Source organism: Eptesicus fuscus, chromosome 9 (assembly GCF_027574615.1).
Source record: "Eptesicus fuscus isolate TK198812 chromosome 9, DD_ASM_mEF_20220401, whole genome shotgun sequence".
Lineage (NCBI taxonomy): Eukaryota > Metazoa > Chordata > Mammalia > Chiroptera > Vespertilionidae > Eptesicus > Eptesicus fuscus.
In genome coordinates, this window is record NC_072481.1 from 6,000,378 (window position 1) to 6,017,450 (window position 17,073).

The 17,073-nt window shown below is 45.6% G+C and overlaps 1 protein-coding gene across 1 annotated transcript in view; it reads right to left on the reverse strand.

The window, feature by feature from the left end:
* MTOR (mechanistic target of rapamycin kinase) overlaps nt 1-17,073 on the reverse strand; it is a 112,925-nt gene that overhangs the window by 1,164 nt on the left and 94,688 nt on the right. Inside the window, exons 39-57 of the mRNA XM_008151774.3 lie at nt 15,745-15,993; nt 15,033-15,133; nt 14,243-14,339; nt 13,844-13,942; nt 13,456-13,578; nt 13,086-13,268; nt 12,561-12,695; nt 12,169-12,343; nt 11,462-11,597; nt 10,669-10,816; nt 9,930-10,052; nt 8,474-8,556; nt 7,102-7,174; nt 6,542-6,616; nt 6,037-6,172; nt 5,285-5,350; nt 2,858-2,938; nt 2,506-2,586; nt 321-426 (exon numbers count right to left, since the gene is read on the reverse strand). Coding sequence (XP_008149996.1) covers nt 321-426; nt 2,506-2,586; nt 2,858-2,938; nt 5,285-5,350; nt 6,037-6,172; nt 6,542-6,616; nt 7,102-7,174; nt 8,474-8,556; nt 9,930-10,052; nt 10,669-10,816; nt 11,462-11,597; nt 12,169-12,343; nt 12,561-12,695; nt 13,086-13,268; nt 13,456-13,578; nt 13,844-13,942; nt 14,243-14,339; nt 15,033-15,133; nt 15,745-15,993 — 2,270 coding nt within the window. The remainder of the gene's footprint in view (nt 1-320; nt 427-2,505; nt 2,587-2,857; nt 2,939-5,284; nt 5,351-6,036; nt 6,173-6,541; nt 6,617-7,101; nt 7,175-8,473; nt 8,557-9,929; nt 10,053-10,668; nt 10,817-11,461; nt 11,598-12,168; nt 12,344-12,560; nt 12,696-13,085; nt 13,269-13,455; nt 13,579-13,843; nt 13,943-14,242; nt 14,340-15,032; nt 15,134-15,744; nt 15,994-17,073) is intronic.

Consider the following 17,073-nt stretch of genomic DNA (forward strand, 5'->3'; position numbering starts at 1 on the left):
TCTGGTTTCTTTTTTCTTTGCCCTTCCTGTATCTCAGAATTGACAGCAAAATGTCCAAAAAGATCCCTCCACCCCGTGAAAATAAGGAGGCCTCTCTTCTAAACCATGTTAAATGTACTTTTAACTTATTTTGGTGTTTGCCTTCCAAATATATATCCTTTAAAAAAAATTCTTCTCTTTAGAGCAATAGCACACACAGTGAATATAACTTTTAAAGAGACATGAAACTATGATTCCACTTCATGGGTATCCCCCAAATCATATTTGCGACTGGACAGAGTAGGTCCTGACTGCGTATGTACTTGGAGATGCCTGCTCACCAGCCAATGTAGCACTGGCAGAGGTTTTCGTGGGATGTGGCTTGTTTGATGAGCAGCTCCACTTGTGTGGGGACATCCAAAGTATCATCATGAGAGAAGTCCCGACCTAGGACAAGAGAAACGAGAACATTTAATCTGTCCCTGGTTTTCAACTCCTGTTTGGCTTCACTCTCTATGCAGCCCGAATCAGTTTATCCTCACACAGGTGTACAAAGGTTATACGAGAGTTGGATTTTAAATTCACCTCCACGTGACTTGAGCCTTTCCTCCCACAGGACCGTTGCTTCCATTATAAATTCATAACCTCGAACCTCAAACAGGCACGTGACACTACCTGGCCAGCTCATGCTGCTTCTTTGGCAACATGCCTTTCCGTTTCCATGAGGATTATTTCAAGTCCTCTATTCTCCCCAAATGTCCAAACCTCTCCTCTGGCTTCCCGCCCTCATCCCCTGAATTACTGAACTGTGACACCCAGTTTTTGATCCCTGATGTGTTAGGCGGTGTTCAAGGTGCTGCATTTGTTCGATATGCGCTTCCTCTTCTTTGCTCCCATGACCCTGGAGAGCTGTCCCTCCTCCCATTCAAGGGCAAGTTCACCTGTGCTTTGGAGCCTTACAATATCAAGTACCCTTCCTTTTACTTGTGCCCTCGAACCCTCTCTCTCAACTGCCCTTTTCTGATTTGTAAACATGTTCCTCTTTTCTATTAAAGAAAAAACACACCTTCTCATGCAACTACTCCTTCTCTAGGTATGTCCTCTCATCCCTGCACAGCTAAACTTCTCAAGAGTTTTGAACTTGTCGGCTTTCTTTGCTTCTCTCTCACACTTCATGTTCCCTCCAATTGCTTCAGTCTCTCTGCCAGGCTCATCCCAGCTCTCAGAAGGTCACCAATGACTTGGAGCCACCTTTGAGCCCTCCACATCATCAATCCTTTTGATTCCACCTCCTAATAATGATCTCTTGAATTCATCCCCACTGCCACCACCCTAGCTCCCCGCCCCCCCTAATCTGTTCTCCACACACAGCCAGAGCAGGCAAAGTATTTCACCCACCCAGACCCTCCTCTTCCCTCCCACCCTCTTAAAAACCTTCAGTGTTTCCCACTGCCCTTAGGATATACGATAAAAATGTAGGGTCCTGTAAGATCTGATCCTGGGCTACTCACAGTCAAAGCATTTTGCACTGGGCGCCTCCCAGCTTCCTTTCTCTGGGGCAGTCAGACCAGCCCACTTTTGCTTTGGGGCTTTTCTCTCTCTCTCTCTCTTTCTCTCTCTCTCTCTCTCTCTCTCTCTCTCTCTCTCTCTCTCTCTCTCTCTCTCTCGGCCTCTTTTCTTGCCACACTCCCTCCCACCAGAACAATCTACCCTAATTAACTCCTCTCAGATTTTACCTCCTGCGCTGGTTTGCTCAGGAAAGCTTTTCCTGAACTCAGGTACTTAGATTACATTCCTCTGTCAATGCAGCAGAGCCCAAGTCCCTTCCTTCCACTTAACACAGTGAGAGTTCCCCTTTAGACCCCGAGCCCCGCAGAGGTAGGGAATCTGTCCGTTTTACCCACTCTGTTTCTTCAGCATCTAGCTCTTGTAGGTACTCAATAAATTAATATACCTTGACTACCACTCTACGTGCCAGGCCCTAAAGTTAATCACCTGGCACCCCAGGTCTCATTGGAGCCTCACCATCTTCTGAGAGGCGTTCTCGTCATCTTCAGACCAAGAGACACAAGGGAAGCGGTGGAGCTGGGTCTTTGGCTTCCCCGACTCCCGCCCCCACATCACACTGTCTGGTCAATGTGACATGTCTCCTCTACACAAGCACGCATTTCTCTCCTTCCAGAGTCTCCACTCGATTACAGCTACCAAAGTTCATATTGGCAAGGATCAGGGTGGTCAGATTTGCTCTAATATCAGTCACGATAAAAAACTTCCCTGAATTTGGCTGACTTTGAACCCAACATAACTTTACTTAACTCTGTTAAGCTGAGATTAACCACATTATATTGAAGTAAACTTATTAGAAAGAGAATCAGAGAGGGTTCTTAATTGATGGTTCCAGAGACACTCCAGTTAACAGCATAGTTTAGGCACCAACACCACTAGAAAATGGAGGTGACCACCATTCCAGGAGAGAAAGTCACTCAGATGTTATGTCCTTGTAAGTAAACATGTCCATATACTCACCAGTGAGCTTATCTCGAACTCTGTTAATAATCTGAATAGCTTTCTTATTTAGGGCCTCTGGTTTGACCAGACCATCTCCAACTGGAATACACAAAAGTAGAAGTAACAGTAAGAATTGGATCATCACAACAGGTCAATAAACACCCCTGCTTTTCTCAAATGTTCACTTGTGTTGAGCAATTCTTCCTCTGTGTCTACCTTTGTCCTCAGAACATAATGAGAAATTCATGGAACCTTTTCTGCTCAAAGGCGGTTTTGTTGCTTCATCTCATTGACCCTCTCGTCGTAAAACATAGATGCTATTTTCTTAATGAGCTAGTTACTGGCACAAGTCCTCAGAGGTTGGACTTACTGAAAGAATGGATAGATTCTGGCACTGTGGTCCCCGCTTTCTTATGGGCTGGTTCCCCAAGTTCCACACCATCCAAAATTTCTAGGAGGAAAACAATCAATTAGCAGAAAATTTAAAAAGCCATTGTTCTGAGCTATTAGCTCTAATTCTTCACACACTATATTCCCTCTGATACTGGCCCTACCTACCTCTAAGGGGAAAGGAAGCATTATGTTACTCTTTATGTACTTAAAAGCTTTTAAATCTACAAAGCATGACTTTTCAGGAGAATAGCACTCATGAAATGTTCTGACATAGAGAATAGGAGTATGAGTCAAAGACCTGGTGACTTATTTAGTTCGACAGAAACTGGCAATAATATAAAGAAAACCAGTTTTCAATGGGTTACACATATGACTAAGGATTTTTTAAATTCTCAATATGTTAAGAGAGAAAGGGAGAGAGAGAGAAACATTGATGTAAGAGAGATACATTGATTGGTTGCCTTCCATATGGGCCCTGATTGGGGATTGAACCTGCAACCTAGGTATGTGTCCTGACTGGGAATTGAACCAGCAACCTTTTGGTGTACAGGATGATGTTCCAATCAATTGAGCCACCCGGCCAGGGCTGAAGTATTATTCTTTGGAGGAACTTATACATCAATTCTGGGGAGAAAAAGTCCTCAGGCTTTAGGGTCACCCTCCACTGACTATGGCCTTCAGGAAGAAAGAGTCTAGAGTCAGAATTATGAAGTTATTTACACATTGCCCTTGTACACTACACACCTTCAAAATGAATCCAGTGATGATAATACTTTCTAATGAGCCTCTGGAACTTAACTTTTAAGGCACAAAAAAACAACCGGGTCTATTCCCACCTGCTGGCATCAGAGCTGGCTGTCCTAATTCCCCTCTGCGTGCCCCAGGCAGCATGTAGAAGTCACCCAATGAGGTAGTGAAGAGGTGAGCCCTGAGAGTTCAACAATAAGTCTCACATACTTTGGATGAGACCAGTCACTTGCACAAGGTACCCCAGATCCCGTGTGTGATTTAGGTATTTAAGGATGTTATCATGTGTCTAGGGTAGAGTCTACCCATGTGCAGAGATGTAACCCAGGATTCTAATTTCCTGCCCAGAACACCCTTTTCCCTTCTACCCATCTGGATTCCATCCGTTCAGTAAGTCTCAGCTTAAATTCCACCAACCCAAGAGCTCCCTTACCTACTGAAGTTCAGATTGATTACTCTGCTCTCTAAGTCCACAGTCGTTCTATTCCAAACCTGATCACATGATACTTGATTACACAATGTACTGGTCTCTTATTATTTAATATATATTTTGGTCGATTCTATAATATGATTCTGATCTTTAGGGCAATCTCTATGCCACATTCTTTTTGCATCCTTAAACATTATTTGGCTTAGCTAAGTAACTAGTTGCAAATGTTCCATAAATGACTGAAGAGAATATTTACTTTTTTTACACCCCCAACAGTATTTCCCAAAATGTGAACTGTGTAGATGTTAGATTTTATGAGGAAAGAAGGGACAGGCTGGGGTTTGGGGACAAGAGGAAGGCTAAACAAGGTTAAACAGCTTTACTGTAAGACCTCTGAAGAGTGTTCATACACAAACCCTGTGGGGTGCTGGCCTTGCGGGGCATTACCTTCCTGGGGCCCTATTCTGTGGACCACTCTCTTGGAAACAATGTTTCGCCTGGTTTCCTGGCTCCTGAGGCAGCAATGTGAGTACACTTCTGCTGTTTCCACCTTCCCACTTCTGAGCTGTTAACAATGCTTTAGGATCAAGGTAGTATGCTCAGTGGTTGGCAAACTGCGGCTCGCGAGCCACATGCGGCTCTTTGGCCCTTTGAGTTTTTAGCAAAGGCCAGCTTAGGAGTACCCTAATTAAGTTAATAACAATGTACCTACCTATATAGTTTAAGTTTAAAAAAATTGGCTCTCAAAAGAAATTTCAATCGTTGTACTGTTGATATTTGGCTCTGCTGACTAATGAGTTTGCCGACCACTGGTTTAGCTAACAACTATCCCAATCCACACACTGCTAAAAGGGCATGCTAAATACTAATATTCAGACACAACTTTAACTTTATTTCTATAACTACATTAAGATAGGATAGTTTGATCAAAATTTCTGAGCTTTAGGTACCCACTCCATCCTGAGAGGCATTAAATAAAAAAACATATACCAGGTGCTTGGTGCTCAGTAGATATTTCTATACACGTTACTGAAGTTAAATAAATGCCTCTGAGGTGAGACTAGCAGTGATAGAATCTTCCTTCCCGCAGGGTGACTTCCTTCATATTCAGCATCCGTTCCTACTGTAAGTCATGCCTCCTAATGGCAGTAGCAGAGCTCACCCTGCTCCAGAAACACTCTGGATAGAAGGGGACAGAATGTGCAGTCTCCCACGGGGGACACCCACCTACTGACTGGCCAGCAGAGTAGGAATCTGTCCTTGTCCGGGATCGCTTGTTTCCTTTGGTATTTGCTAGAGAAAGAAGTAAAAGGACGATTAAAGAGTTCCTCAGACTTTGACTTGAAAGAAACTTGGTTGATGGGACATTTTCTTACAATCATAAAAATACAGTATTTCCAAAAGCTATATCCTCTAAGACAGAACCAAAGATGTATCCCTCAGGAGTTGTGGGTGGATGTTAGCATGGATGTCCAATCCTGAGGGACTCTGTATCGTCAGGTTGGATTTAGATAATGTAAACCAGATCCCCTAAGGTGAAAGCATGACTTAATCGCAGTGATCAGACTCCTCTTGTTAGTAAACTCTTCTTGTTAATAAACTAAGAAGGTGGGAACAAAGGGCAGATGGAGACACTGCTGACTCAAATCACAGCTGTTTGCATTTCCTATTAAAATTCCAGCTTGTTACTCTATATGAAACCTAAACAAACAAAAAGCACCGAGGTACTTTACTTATACTGAAAAATATTTTAGTTAATATGCAAATTGGTGACTGGAGTTTTATGTTCTGGTTAATAAAAATACTTGAAATTCATTTGCAAACACCAGAGCTACTTTGTGAATTGTAATGCAATTGCTCAGTAATACGGCTCAGGCTCCAGGCTTGAAGGGCCATAGGCGAGTGAAATGTACTGAATCAAATACTCCTAATTCGGGGAGGGTGCGGACTCCAGCTCCCAGGCACTTGCTAATACTCACTGTCCATCAGCCTCCAGTTCAGCAAGGGGTCGTAGACAAAGGCTTCCAGCACAGCCATGACGCTGTCCTTGTGTTCCCGAAGCACTTCCATCACTGTGTGGCATGTGATTCTATAGTTGCCATCCAGACCAGTAACCTATCCAAGGGCCAGAGCCACTCACCACACAAGTCACTGATACTGGCCCCTTAAGGCCTCAGGACCAAAAGTCACACAGTGAGAGGGTTCACCCTGCCCTTCCCTCCCCCCCCCCCCCCCCCCGCCCCACTGAGGAAGCAGACACAGGCCAATACCCATGTATCAGGCTGGGAATGTCTTCAGAGCAAGGGATCAGTGAGGTCACAATTGTGATTCACATGAAACATTGTGATTCATGTGACATAAAGAATGGTAATACTCCAGGCATTCTGGGAAACTGGTGAGCTCTAACAAGCAAGTCTGTTGTCAGAGAAGGTTGTGACTGTACTGCCCCTATTTCAAAGCAGCTTGTTACCAATATCTACTCACCTCCATAGCATTGGTCAACATTCTTGTCAGTCTAAACGGAATCTTCTCTGGGAATTTCTCTCTGGTCATAGCCACCTACAGGGTAATAAAGGGAAAAACCCAAGTCCAGTCGTTAGATTGTTTTCTTTGGCTAATGCCAGGTAAATGGGGGGGGGGGGGGGGGGGAGGAAGTTTCCTTTCCTTTCTATTTCAATTAAGCACAGAAATGAAATAACTTGAGTTTAGTGAGGGGACTTATTACAGGGATTTAAAAGACAACTAAGGAGAAAAAAAAGAGAGAGAGGGAAAGAAGAAACAAAAAGAAAAAGTGCGCATCATGCTCAGGCCTTGGACCAGTAGGCCGTGCGGAGGATGAGGGTCCTCCATTCAAAGAGGCTCAGTGAGTGAGTGGCCCTTACCCCAAGAGCAGTTTGAGTCCAAGTAAACCAAGTGTTAAAGAGCATGGATTTCATTTTTTAGACTGACATCCTAGCACCTTGGCAGGAGAGGCAGGGTGAGCTTGAGTTTGCTAAAGTGGTCAGAGAAGGGTGAAAACTGGCCATCCGGGAACATGTGCTCACCTCAAAGCAGTCCCCAAAGTCAATGTGCAGGATCTTCCCGCTCAGCCGGTCCAGCATGAGGTTGGATGGGTGTCTTTGAGAAACAGAAATAGAGACCGGGGGTGGGGGGGAGGAGAGGGTCAAGAGAGCAACTCTGATAAATAAATCAACAAGTATGTGATACGCTAGGCCCGTGGCCGGCAAACTGCGGCTCGCGAGCCACATGCGGCTCTTTGGGCCCTTGAGTGTGGCTCTTCCACAAAATACCACGGCCTGGGAGAGTCTATTTTGAAGAAGTGGCGTTAGGAGAAGTTTAAGTTTAAAAATTTGACTCTCAAAAGAAATTTCAATCGTTGTACTGTTGATATTTGGCTCTGTTGATTAATGAGTTTGCCTACCACTGCTCTAGGCCACAGGTTGGCAAAGCACAGCTGTTAGGTCAAATCCAGGCCCCCACCTGTTTTTGTAAATAAAAGTTTTATTAGAACACTGTTATGCTCATTTTTAAAAGTATTGCTTCAGGATGCTTTTGTGCTACAACAGCAGACATGAGCAATTGTGACAGAGATCGTATGGCCAACAAAGCCAAAAATATTATCTGGCTCTTTAAGAAAAAGGTTGCCAACTCCTGCCCTAGGCCTGAAACAGGATTTATCTGTGTGAATCACAAGCTGCCCATGATACCATGATAATACTTGTTGCTGGCGGCGCTGGCATCTCAGAGGACAGGCTCTGTCATTACTGCTCAGGACCCATCACAGGGCCTCGTCCTCCTAAGCCCATCCAGGCAGGACCACCTGAATTCTGTAAACAGGCATTCTGCTTTTTTTTTTTTTTTTAAAGTATTTATTATTTTGTATGATAAAACTATCTTTACTCTCAAATAAGTGTATGAGACATGATCCCAGGAGAAAAAATAGTGGACATAAGTAGTTTTTAAAAAAAGTCTATTGAGTCAATTTCTGAACATTCCTTAACCACTCCAGTCAGTACATTAAGAAGAAATTTATTATGAAGAAATATTGGCAGGATCTACTTTGGTTGGTTTCAATTACAGAAATAGAATTATTTATCTTAACATAGTGGTGATTGATAAATGTTTATTGAATCAATCAAATCAATTGGATTTAATATGGTTTTTTAATACATGAAACCAACCTATGCAGAAAGTAGTACCCTTGAACTATGATTTTCCTTCCCTTTAGTTTGATGTGTTGCTCGCAGGCATGGGTAATAAATAGGAGACTAAGGTTGATGCCGCAAAAAATGCCTGAAGTACAAAATACAAACATTTACCAAATGGTCAGAAATCTCATTGGAAAACAAAATAAAACCATTCAAGACCACCACAATGGAGAAAGAAGACTTAAAGAAACAAAGTAAACTCACTCACCTATCTCCCAGGCCCAAAATATACCCAACCATGGACATGACAGCTAAAGAGCGGGTATAATTGGTTCTTCGATCAAACCACACCTAGAACACAGGAGCACGAGTGAACCAGGCTCTGGAAACTTTAAACAGTTTCCACATAAGTGTACACAATCAATTATTTGCTTATATTCTATCATAAGCAGTTAGAATGTAGAAAGGAATAAAGATCCCATTCACAATTACAAAAAATAATAAATCATGCTCAGAATAAACTAAAAAATGTGCAGAACTTAGATGAATAAGTAAATTAAACTCAGCTTAGAAATGTAAAGACTTGAATAAATGAAAATATCCATTTAAGGATATCCATTTAAGATTGTCAAGATATCCTCCCAAATTATTAGGTACGTTTAATGGAATTCCAATAAAACTTCAGTGGCACTTTTTTGGGGGACCTTGACAAAATGTTTCCAAAATGTATCCGGAAAACAGCCAATGAGAAATGTATCTGGAAAACAGCCAATGAGAAATGTATCTGGAAAACAGCCAATGAGACTTGTATTAAGAGTAAGGTACTTGAGGAGAAACAGGCAGAAACATCAATGTAAGAGAATAGAAGCTCTAGAAAGAAATCCCAAGGCATATAAGAATTTAGTGTATAACAAAAAAGGGGCCTGGATGGCATGGGTCAGTGGCTGAGCATCTACCTATGAACCAGGAGGTCACGGTTCACAATTCCTGGTCAGGGCACATGCCGGGGTTGCGGGCTCGATCCCTAGTGTGGGGCATGCAGGAGGCAGCCAATCAATGATTCTCTCTCATCATTGATGTTTCTATCCCCTCTCCCTCTTCCTTCCTTTCTGAAATTAATAAAAATATATTTAAGTGAAAAAAAAAAGAATATTTTAAATAGGGGGAGGACGGTTTATATGGTAAATATTGTGGTATTGGCTAGTCATCATAAGAAAATAAAATGTAAAGCTCGATTCCAAATTGGGTTAAAGATTTAAATGTAAAAACAAATCTTATAATTATTACAATACATTTTAAAAGATATAATCTTGAAGTGCAGAGGGCTTCCTTTCCCCCCCTTTTTATTAGGGTTTGGTAATTTGTAACTTTAAAAATGCCTGTATATAAAAAACAAAGCAAAATTCAAAACCAAGAAACATACTATTAACAAAATTAAAACAGCAAATAAACAGGAAATTTATAACACACATGAAAAAGATTTAATCACCTTAATATGTAAAGAACTCAAATACTATCATAAGTAACAAGAGAAACATTAAAGTACTAAATCTACATCTGCTAAAGTGCACGGCTTACCCATTTAATCTTTGTAATAAAAGATTGCACATAATCTCCAGCTAATCATGACAAAATTCGCCCACAGGAGCATGAACAAACGAGAAAGCATCCTGACAAGAGTGGGTTTGCCACAGTGCAGTGAGTGCATGGACCGAGTGCCGTACCTCGGAGCTGGGACTTTTCAGCCACAGCAGCTTGGCCAGGTCGTCCCCAGCTGTGTTATTGACGGCGTGCTCAAACACCTCTACCTTCTGCATCAGAGTTAGGTGATCGTAGTCCGGAGCCATCTGTATCAGGACACAAGCATTCTGAGAGAGCAGCCCAAGACAAGCAGCTTAAACCCAAGAAGAAATGAGGCTGAGGTCCAGGCAGAGCTGGGTTCCAATTTCACCACCACAGCCAAAAGGAGAAGTGAAATAAGAACGTTACAAAGGAAAAAATGGGAGGGGCCACTCTCACCTAGGACCGCAGGAACTGCCAGAGCCTGAGGGTAAAACATCAGGCCTCACAGCAGCACAAGCCCACTGGTGAGAAGGAGAGCACTGGAGGGGTCAGGTTTCTGGGTAACAAACAATTCTTTCTCATTACCTACACAGCACCTCTCATCACTTCTCCACAGGCCAGGGCTCTGTATGCATTAGGTACTGGTAAGTCATACTGTCCAGTCTCACCTCGGATGGTGAAACCTTAAATTTTGGGCTTTAGGGTCCTGATTCTTAGAGAAGGTTGTCTTCTTTAGGACTCACTTCCTTAAACTCCTTTAATGGCTAATCCCCTCAAATCGGCTTTTCAGTGATGAACATACAGAACAGCACAGAAAAACAGCTTTGCATAGCCTTTCCCAACTGGTCAATTTTGCCTCCGAGACGTTATAGGGCTGGGTCTGGCAGCCTCATCACATACCCGCAACATGATACGATGCTCAATGTTGAGAAGGATCTTCTTTTTCTCCCTGTAGTCCCGGATGAGGGCATGCAGTGTGTCACAGTGGGGGACCCAGCCGATGAGGCCCGAGTTGGTTGATAAAGGAATGACTGCATATCTCTGGATGCTGGTGCCCACAGGAAAGCAGGATTATTGTACAGTAAACAGAGTACACCTTTGCCGCTCATGGCACATGCAAACTAGTTTCAGTGAACCCCTGCACAGGGCTGTTGTGAGGTGTGTGAGGAGGGCATTTGCAAAGAATAAGGTATCACATACAGATGGTGCCCTGACAGTACAGAAGCACAGCAGCCTCTCAACCAGCCTAACAAACTCAGTGCTTTGAGGGGAAATTCAGTGATTATTTCTAAGCCTAAAATAACCTCTCACATGTTCCAACTCAGCTTAGAAATGTAAATATTCATAATCTTAATAGAAAGAGGGGTAAGAGTACTGAGGACAGGAAAGGTCTGGCCGAGCTGGAACCCCACCTCGGCTACAACACATCAAATTTGCAGAATCTCCAGTCTAATGGCCACAAAGTGTCCCATTCTGGATCCTTTGGAGGTTGTTACAGACATTTCACATGCGAACACTCTAAAAATATGGAGGATTTTTCTTTTTGTGTTTGATACCGTGGCTATCGATGGCTTCCTGTCAGGTATATATTTTTCTTATTTTTATTCATACAAGTACGTGACTACATGGGAGAGATGTAGGAAAAAACTAGCAGACTTCTCAAATCATTGCCATTTCCATGCATCCTGAATACCTGAGGTTCTTCCGAAGAGATGTTGGGTCATTGGCCAGAAGGGTGTTAACCAGGCCGAAGAGCTGCATCACTCGCTCGTCCTGCCGCAGGTCTTCATGGCCCTTCAGGAGGAAAACAAACTCATGCCCGTTGCTGCCTGTAAAGAATGGTGGGAGCAGTTAGTGGAGATCAGAGGGCCTTAAACCTGTCAGGGGGTAGACCACCACTGTCTTCAAAAGATCCTGCAGACTGCACCTAACACTCCCTAGAACCGATAAAAAGAACAGCCCTGCTTTTGATGCTCCCTCAATGCGATGTTCAATTTAAAAAGAGCCAGACTGGTGATGGTAAAAAAACACACAATAGTCCAGAGCTCAGAGGTCTTCCTTCAATGTAGCCTGTCACGTCCATGCGCCCAGATGGCTCTGTCGGCCTCACCAGTTCCCCCACCGCTGCCTCCCAGTTCCTCCACGCTGCAAGCCTCACAATGCCCCCACTTGGTTGTGTGCCGGATCATTATGCTTCACTTACACAAGTGCAGCTTTATGAAGGACTAGGAGTCCCAAGGAGGAAGGAATAAGGAGAAATCCACTTGTCCTCTACCCCCTCACAGTAAACACGGGAGAGACAGAGCATGTGAAAAATCAGTGTGAACAGCAAGCAGTACTTTCCAAGACGGGGTAGGGGTTCAGCCAGGGTGGGAAGGAGAGGCACAGAGTGGTCCTTACCCATAAGTGTCAACTTCCGGGGCCTCTGCTTGGATGTGATGACTTGCAAAGATGGTGCAATGGACTGAATGCGAATGATTGGCTGGTTGGGGTCATATGTTCCTGGCACAGCCAATTCAAGGTCCCGGCACATCAGAAGTTTGGGGGAAACATATTGCAGTTCTAAGGATGTGAGCTGTGAATAATTACCACAGGGATTAATTTTCTGCCTCCAGGGAGGAACTGAAATGCAATTTAAGTATTTTTTAATGAATTGCTAATAGCAATGACTTGTCCCAAATCTGCAAGTACAAGTGAAAGCAGGTGCTTTGGGATTAGTGTTAGCATCTGTAGGTAGTAAAACAGAAAGGACCATGATGACAGTTAATCCTGCCAGAACCTGAAGATCCTACCTGAGGCAGCTGCTTTGAGATTCGTCTGAACACATGGTAATAGAGGTCCCAGGCTTGGGTGAGGTCCTTGACATTCCCTGATTTCATGTACTTCCTGCACCACTCTTGGGCCTCCATTAAATCTCGACCATATGCCTGAGAGGAATGCAGGGGAAATTCGCAAATGGTCACGGGTATTGATTTAAGCCGCAGGCTAAGTCCCAGCAGACAGCACACCCCTCAGAGCACACTGGCTGGGAGGCAGTGGCATGGAGGGCTTGCAAGGGCCGCTCTGTAGCTCTCCAGTCCTGGAGCTGCCAACATCAGGATGGCTTGTTAGGTAAAGTAAGACCTCGTGACGGATCTTGTGGTTTTCCACTTAAATTTTTGGGAGGGTTTATAATTTAATGACAATTAAATTTCTGGTGTTTTTAGATCCTGTGACCTCTGACACAGTACATTTTATTCAAGTCAGTGGAAAGGCTAGAAGGAAAGGGGTCTGACAAAGGCTGTGGGCCATGTCTATCAGGCTTTGCTACCCCATACCTGGTTAAAGGATGTCTCCTTCAGAGTCTGGGGTCCCCGTTCCATCATCGCGTGCAGGGGCTCCAGCACCTCAAACATGCCTTTCACGTTCCTCTCCCCAAAGTACAAACGAGAAGCTTCTTCCAGGCCTTCATGCCACATCTCATGCCACAGGATGGCCACTCGAATCAGCTCCTCACTCACCTGGATCCCAAAGGGGAGGAGAGAAGACCAAGGATAAACTAAACTCAGAATGTCTTGGAGAAATAGAAGGTGCTCTTTCTGGCAGCCAGAGGGAGCACGCAGCACCGTCAGAGGGAGATAAACAACAGCTCAAGCCCTCTGGCCCGGTGACCAGGGTCAGTGGAAGCCCGCACTGCTCCTGACTCACCATCATGGCCTGCTGCACCAGGGTGTTACTGTGCTCGCACATGTTCTTCAGAATCTTGTTGGCTGCATTGTGACGGGCTGTGGTCGTAGACTTAGAAGCCACAGTCAGGGGGTAGATGAGGGCCTGAAGCACACAGAGAGGAATATGTGCAAACATGTGTGAAAGGAGCCTGACACTAACTTTAAAGAGGAGGACAAAAGAAACTGTATGATCCTGATGCTCGTTTGAGTACCAGGCGGGGCCATCGCTCTCTGAAAAAGGCTGCTGGGACTGCAGGATGGGAGGCCGGCCCCGTTTCCTCACTGTCTCGGGAGCAGCTTTAGGAAAGGCTGAGCATCAAAGCAAAGGCAGCTGTCAGATGAGCAACCTGCCCAAGGTCTCCACATACCTGGGGGTGGTACCGACCAATGTCTGTGAGAAGCTGGTGAATGAGGCGGCCCACCAAGGGCCTGGGCGTATCAATTCTTGCAATGAGCTGAGGTATAACCTGTTATTAAAAAAGACACAGTTATGCAGCATATGAGACATGGAAACAACTCTGGTTATTCTGGGCAAGGACTAGCTCTTGTCACTTGTTTTGGTAGATTCTGTTGGGCACTGACATGGTTCATTCCCTTCAGTTCTCTAAAAGAAACTAACGAAAATATGAAGTCTTGACCTTGGGACTGATCCCTACTTCTCACCACTGTACACCGCAGGCCACCTGCTACTCCCAACACTGCTTGGCTCTAAGAGGAGATGGAGGAGTGAGAGCTGACCCATCTCACCTGTGACCAAGTGTCCTCACCTGTAACCACGTGTCGATCTGGATGGCTTTCACCCCTTCCACTAAGGCTTCGTTCACATCTGGCCAGTGACCATAATCAAACCACAAGGTGAGGACTCTGGGAAAGAAAAGTGAGAAAGTCACAGGAAATCGTTTCCCGGCTTGTCTGTGTTTCTCACCTTGAAGACTGAGAGGAGAACTGGCCTCACATCCGTGGCTCTCCAAGGTGTTCGCTCTCAGGACCACTGCGAGTGGGTGGTGGTGGAGGCCGCAGTGTTCGACTAACACCACAGGATCATCCCCAGTGAAAACTCATTTCACTCAGATAAGGTGGAGGGATCACCATGGTACAAGCTCAGAAATCTAACAGATGGGCCCATGGGCAACCCAGGGATAATCTTTGCACAGGTAGAAAGTCGCCTAGACACCAGTGGCAATTCAGAAAGCGGATGCTTAGCCGGCTGGATATCCCAAAACAAAAGGAGGCCGCCCTTGTCCCCTGCAGCCTCTGGATTGGCTGGCCCATGCCATTTACTTAGGCTCTCAGAGTTGGCTCTAAAAGCTGAGGGGGTTTCACCAATATTGCAACAAACAGGTGAGTTTCTTCTTCTCTGTGTAACAAACCACAGGGAGACTCCTCAGGCCACTTCTCCTCAATCTTTGCAGGTTTCACCCACAGGGGTGGGGCCTGGTCAGCTGTTACTCTTGGATGTACTGATCGGGGTGGGGAAGGGAGAAGGACTTTATGTATAACTTCTGTGTTCTGTCATTCCCATGGCCTACCACAGCTTCCCCTGCCCGTCCCTGATACCTGAGAGTATCCTGGAGGTTGTTGCCTCGTGACAAGGAGATAGAACGGAAGAAGCCCTGGACGGCGGGGACAGTGTACATCAAGAGGGTTTTGGATAGATCCTGTAGGAACATATGTGTTAGTGACACTCTTGTCTCAGCTTTCTCATCTGTAAAATGGGCGAAAGCATACTAACTGTACCCACCTCCAAGAGTGGTAGTGAGGAAGAAGTCAGGTAATGCATAAAAAGCCTTTAAATCGGTACCTGGCACATAGCAAGCACTCAATAAATGGCAGTGGTGTCATAACTGTTATTATCTTGGGGTAATGGTGGCTTCCTGAACAGGGTGGCAGAGGAGGTGGGGCTGAATCTCTGAACAGCCCAGGGTACACTCTGAACTGACAGCCCAAAGACAGGAGGATCCCAACAGGCTGTCCTCAGAGTGGACCGGCAGATGTGCACGGCCACCCACACACACAGGTCAGGGCCTTGGGCGGATGAGCTCATGCATGGGAAGAACGACAAAGAACTCGTTCTTCGGCTCGGGGCTATGTCAGCTCCCCAAACACAGTATGCACACAAAAGCTCCAACGATGCCACAAGGCAAATAAGCAATGCTTTCTAGCTCCATCTGGCACTTTGGAGGAAAGCCTGATTCCTATAAGCCCAGCCACGTGTCCACTCAGAGCGCCTGGTGCCTGAGTGGTCCCCGGAGGAGGAAGGGCTGGGTACCTCAGCGACCTTCTTCTGCAGAGGAGAGGGTGTAGGGCTGTTCTCGCTGCTCTCAGCCTCGCTCTCGCTGTTGCTGCCCTCAGTGCTGGTGGCGGTGGTGGTGGCAGCTGCTGTGCTGGAGGCAGTGGTCGTGTTGGTGATGTTGGCCCCGCTGGCGTGACGCAGCTTCTTCTTCTCGTCGCGGGCTTGGTTCTGATGTTTGTAGTGGAGCACAGCTTCGAAGTTCATCACTGCCCACGCGTGCCAGGCCTGGGTGGGGCAGAGTGGGGACAGACAACGGGCTGTGACCAACAGCAGCGGAGGGGGCTTGGGCATCAAGGGCTGAGAGCCTGAGGACAAAGCTGAGGAGGAGCGCTGTGATTGCCCTTCCTCATTGGTCAGTGGAGCAAAACTTCAACTCATTCGATGTGGCTCACTCATGTTGTGGCACCTACTGTATCTGGCACTGTGGTGAGTGCTGTGGGGGAAGGGCATCTGAGAGAAGCAAGCTCTGGTCCTGATCAGGGACCTTCTAATCGAGTAAGGGGCTCACTCACAACCTGAAGACAGGCAGAATGTGACAGGGGCAATTAGAGATGGACAATGGGAATGCCAGGGGCAGGGCCTGGTTAGCTTCACAGAGGGATTTGGGGTAGGTCTTGAGCAGCCTTTGATGGGCAAGGAGAGAACAAATGAGAGTAGTGGTCAGGACTTCCTTGCGGGGGAAGAACAGGGACAAAGATGCGGGTGGGGCCAGCACAGGAAACAAAGAACTGGTGTGACTGAAGCTTAGGGTGTGTGCAGGACAGTGGTGATGGGAAGGCTAGCCAAGTGGTGGGGTCACAGAGGGGTTGCATATCAGGCCCAGGAGGTCCCGTTTCATTCTGTAGGAGATGGAGCTTTACTTTGGCAACAGTGCATACACCAGATGATTTCAGAGGGCACAGGTTCAGGGTGAAGGTGATGGTGAAGGCCTTCACCAGGTCATGTGACAGTGGGAAAAGGAACACATTTAGAGCACTGGGACTTTGTGGAGGGTGAACTTTGCTCATCGTCTAGCCCTCACACCTGGCAGCTCAATGGCTGTTTGCGGAAAGGAACCTCGATGCTTACTGGATAAAGGAGGAACTAATCACACCTGAGGTTTGGGCCGCAGTGATGCTATGGCACAGCACTGAGTGGTGCAGGAAGCATGAGGCAGAGTTGGATTGGGCTCCTAGTAAGTTTGCAATTAGACTTTCTAAATAATCATGAAATTGCTTTGTGTTCCTTGCTAAAACCTTCCTTTAAAAAAAACGTGTCCATTTCTTCTCCTAAGCAGAGAGACTGATCATAACTGAACTTTATTTG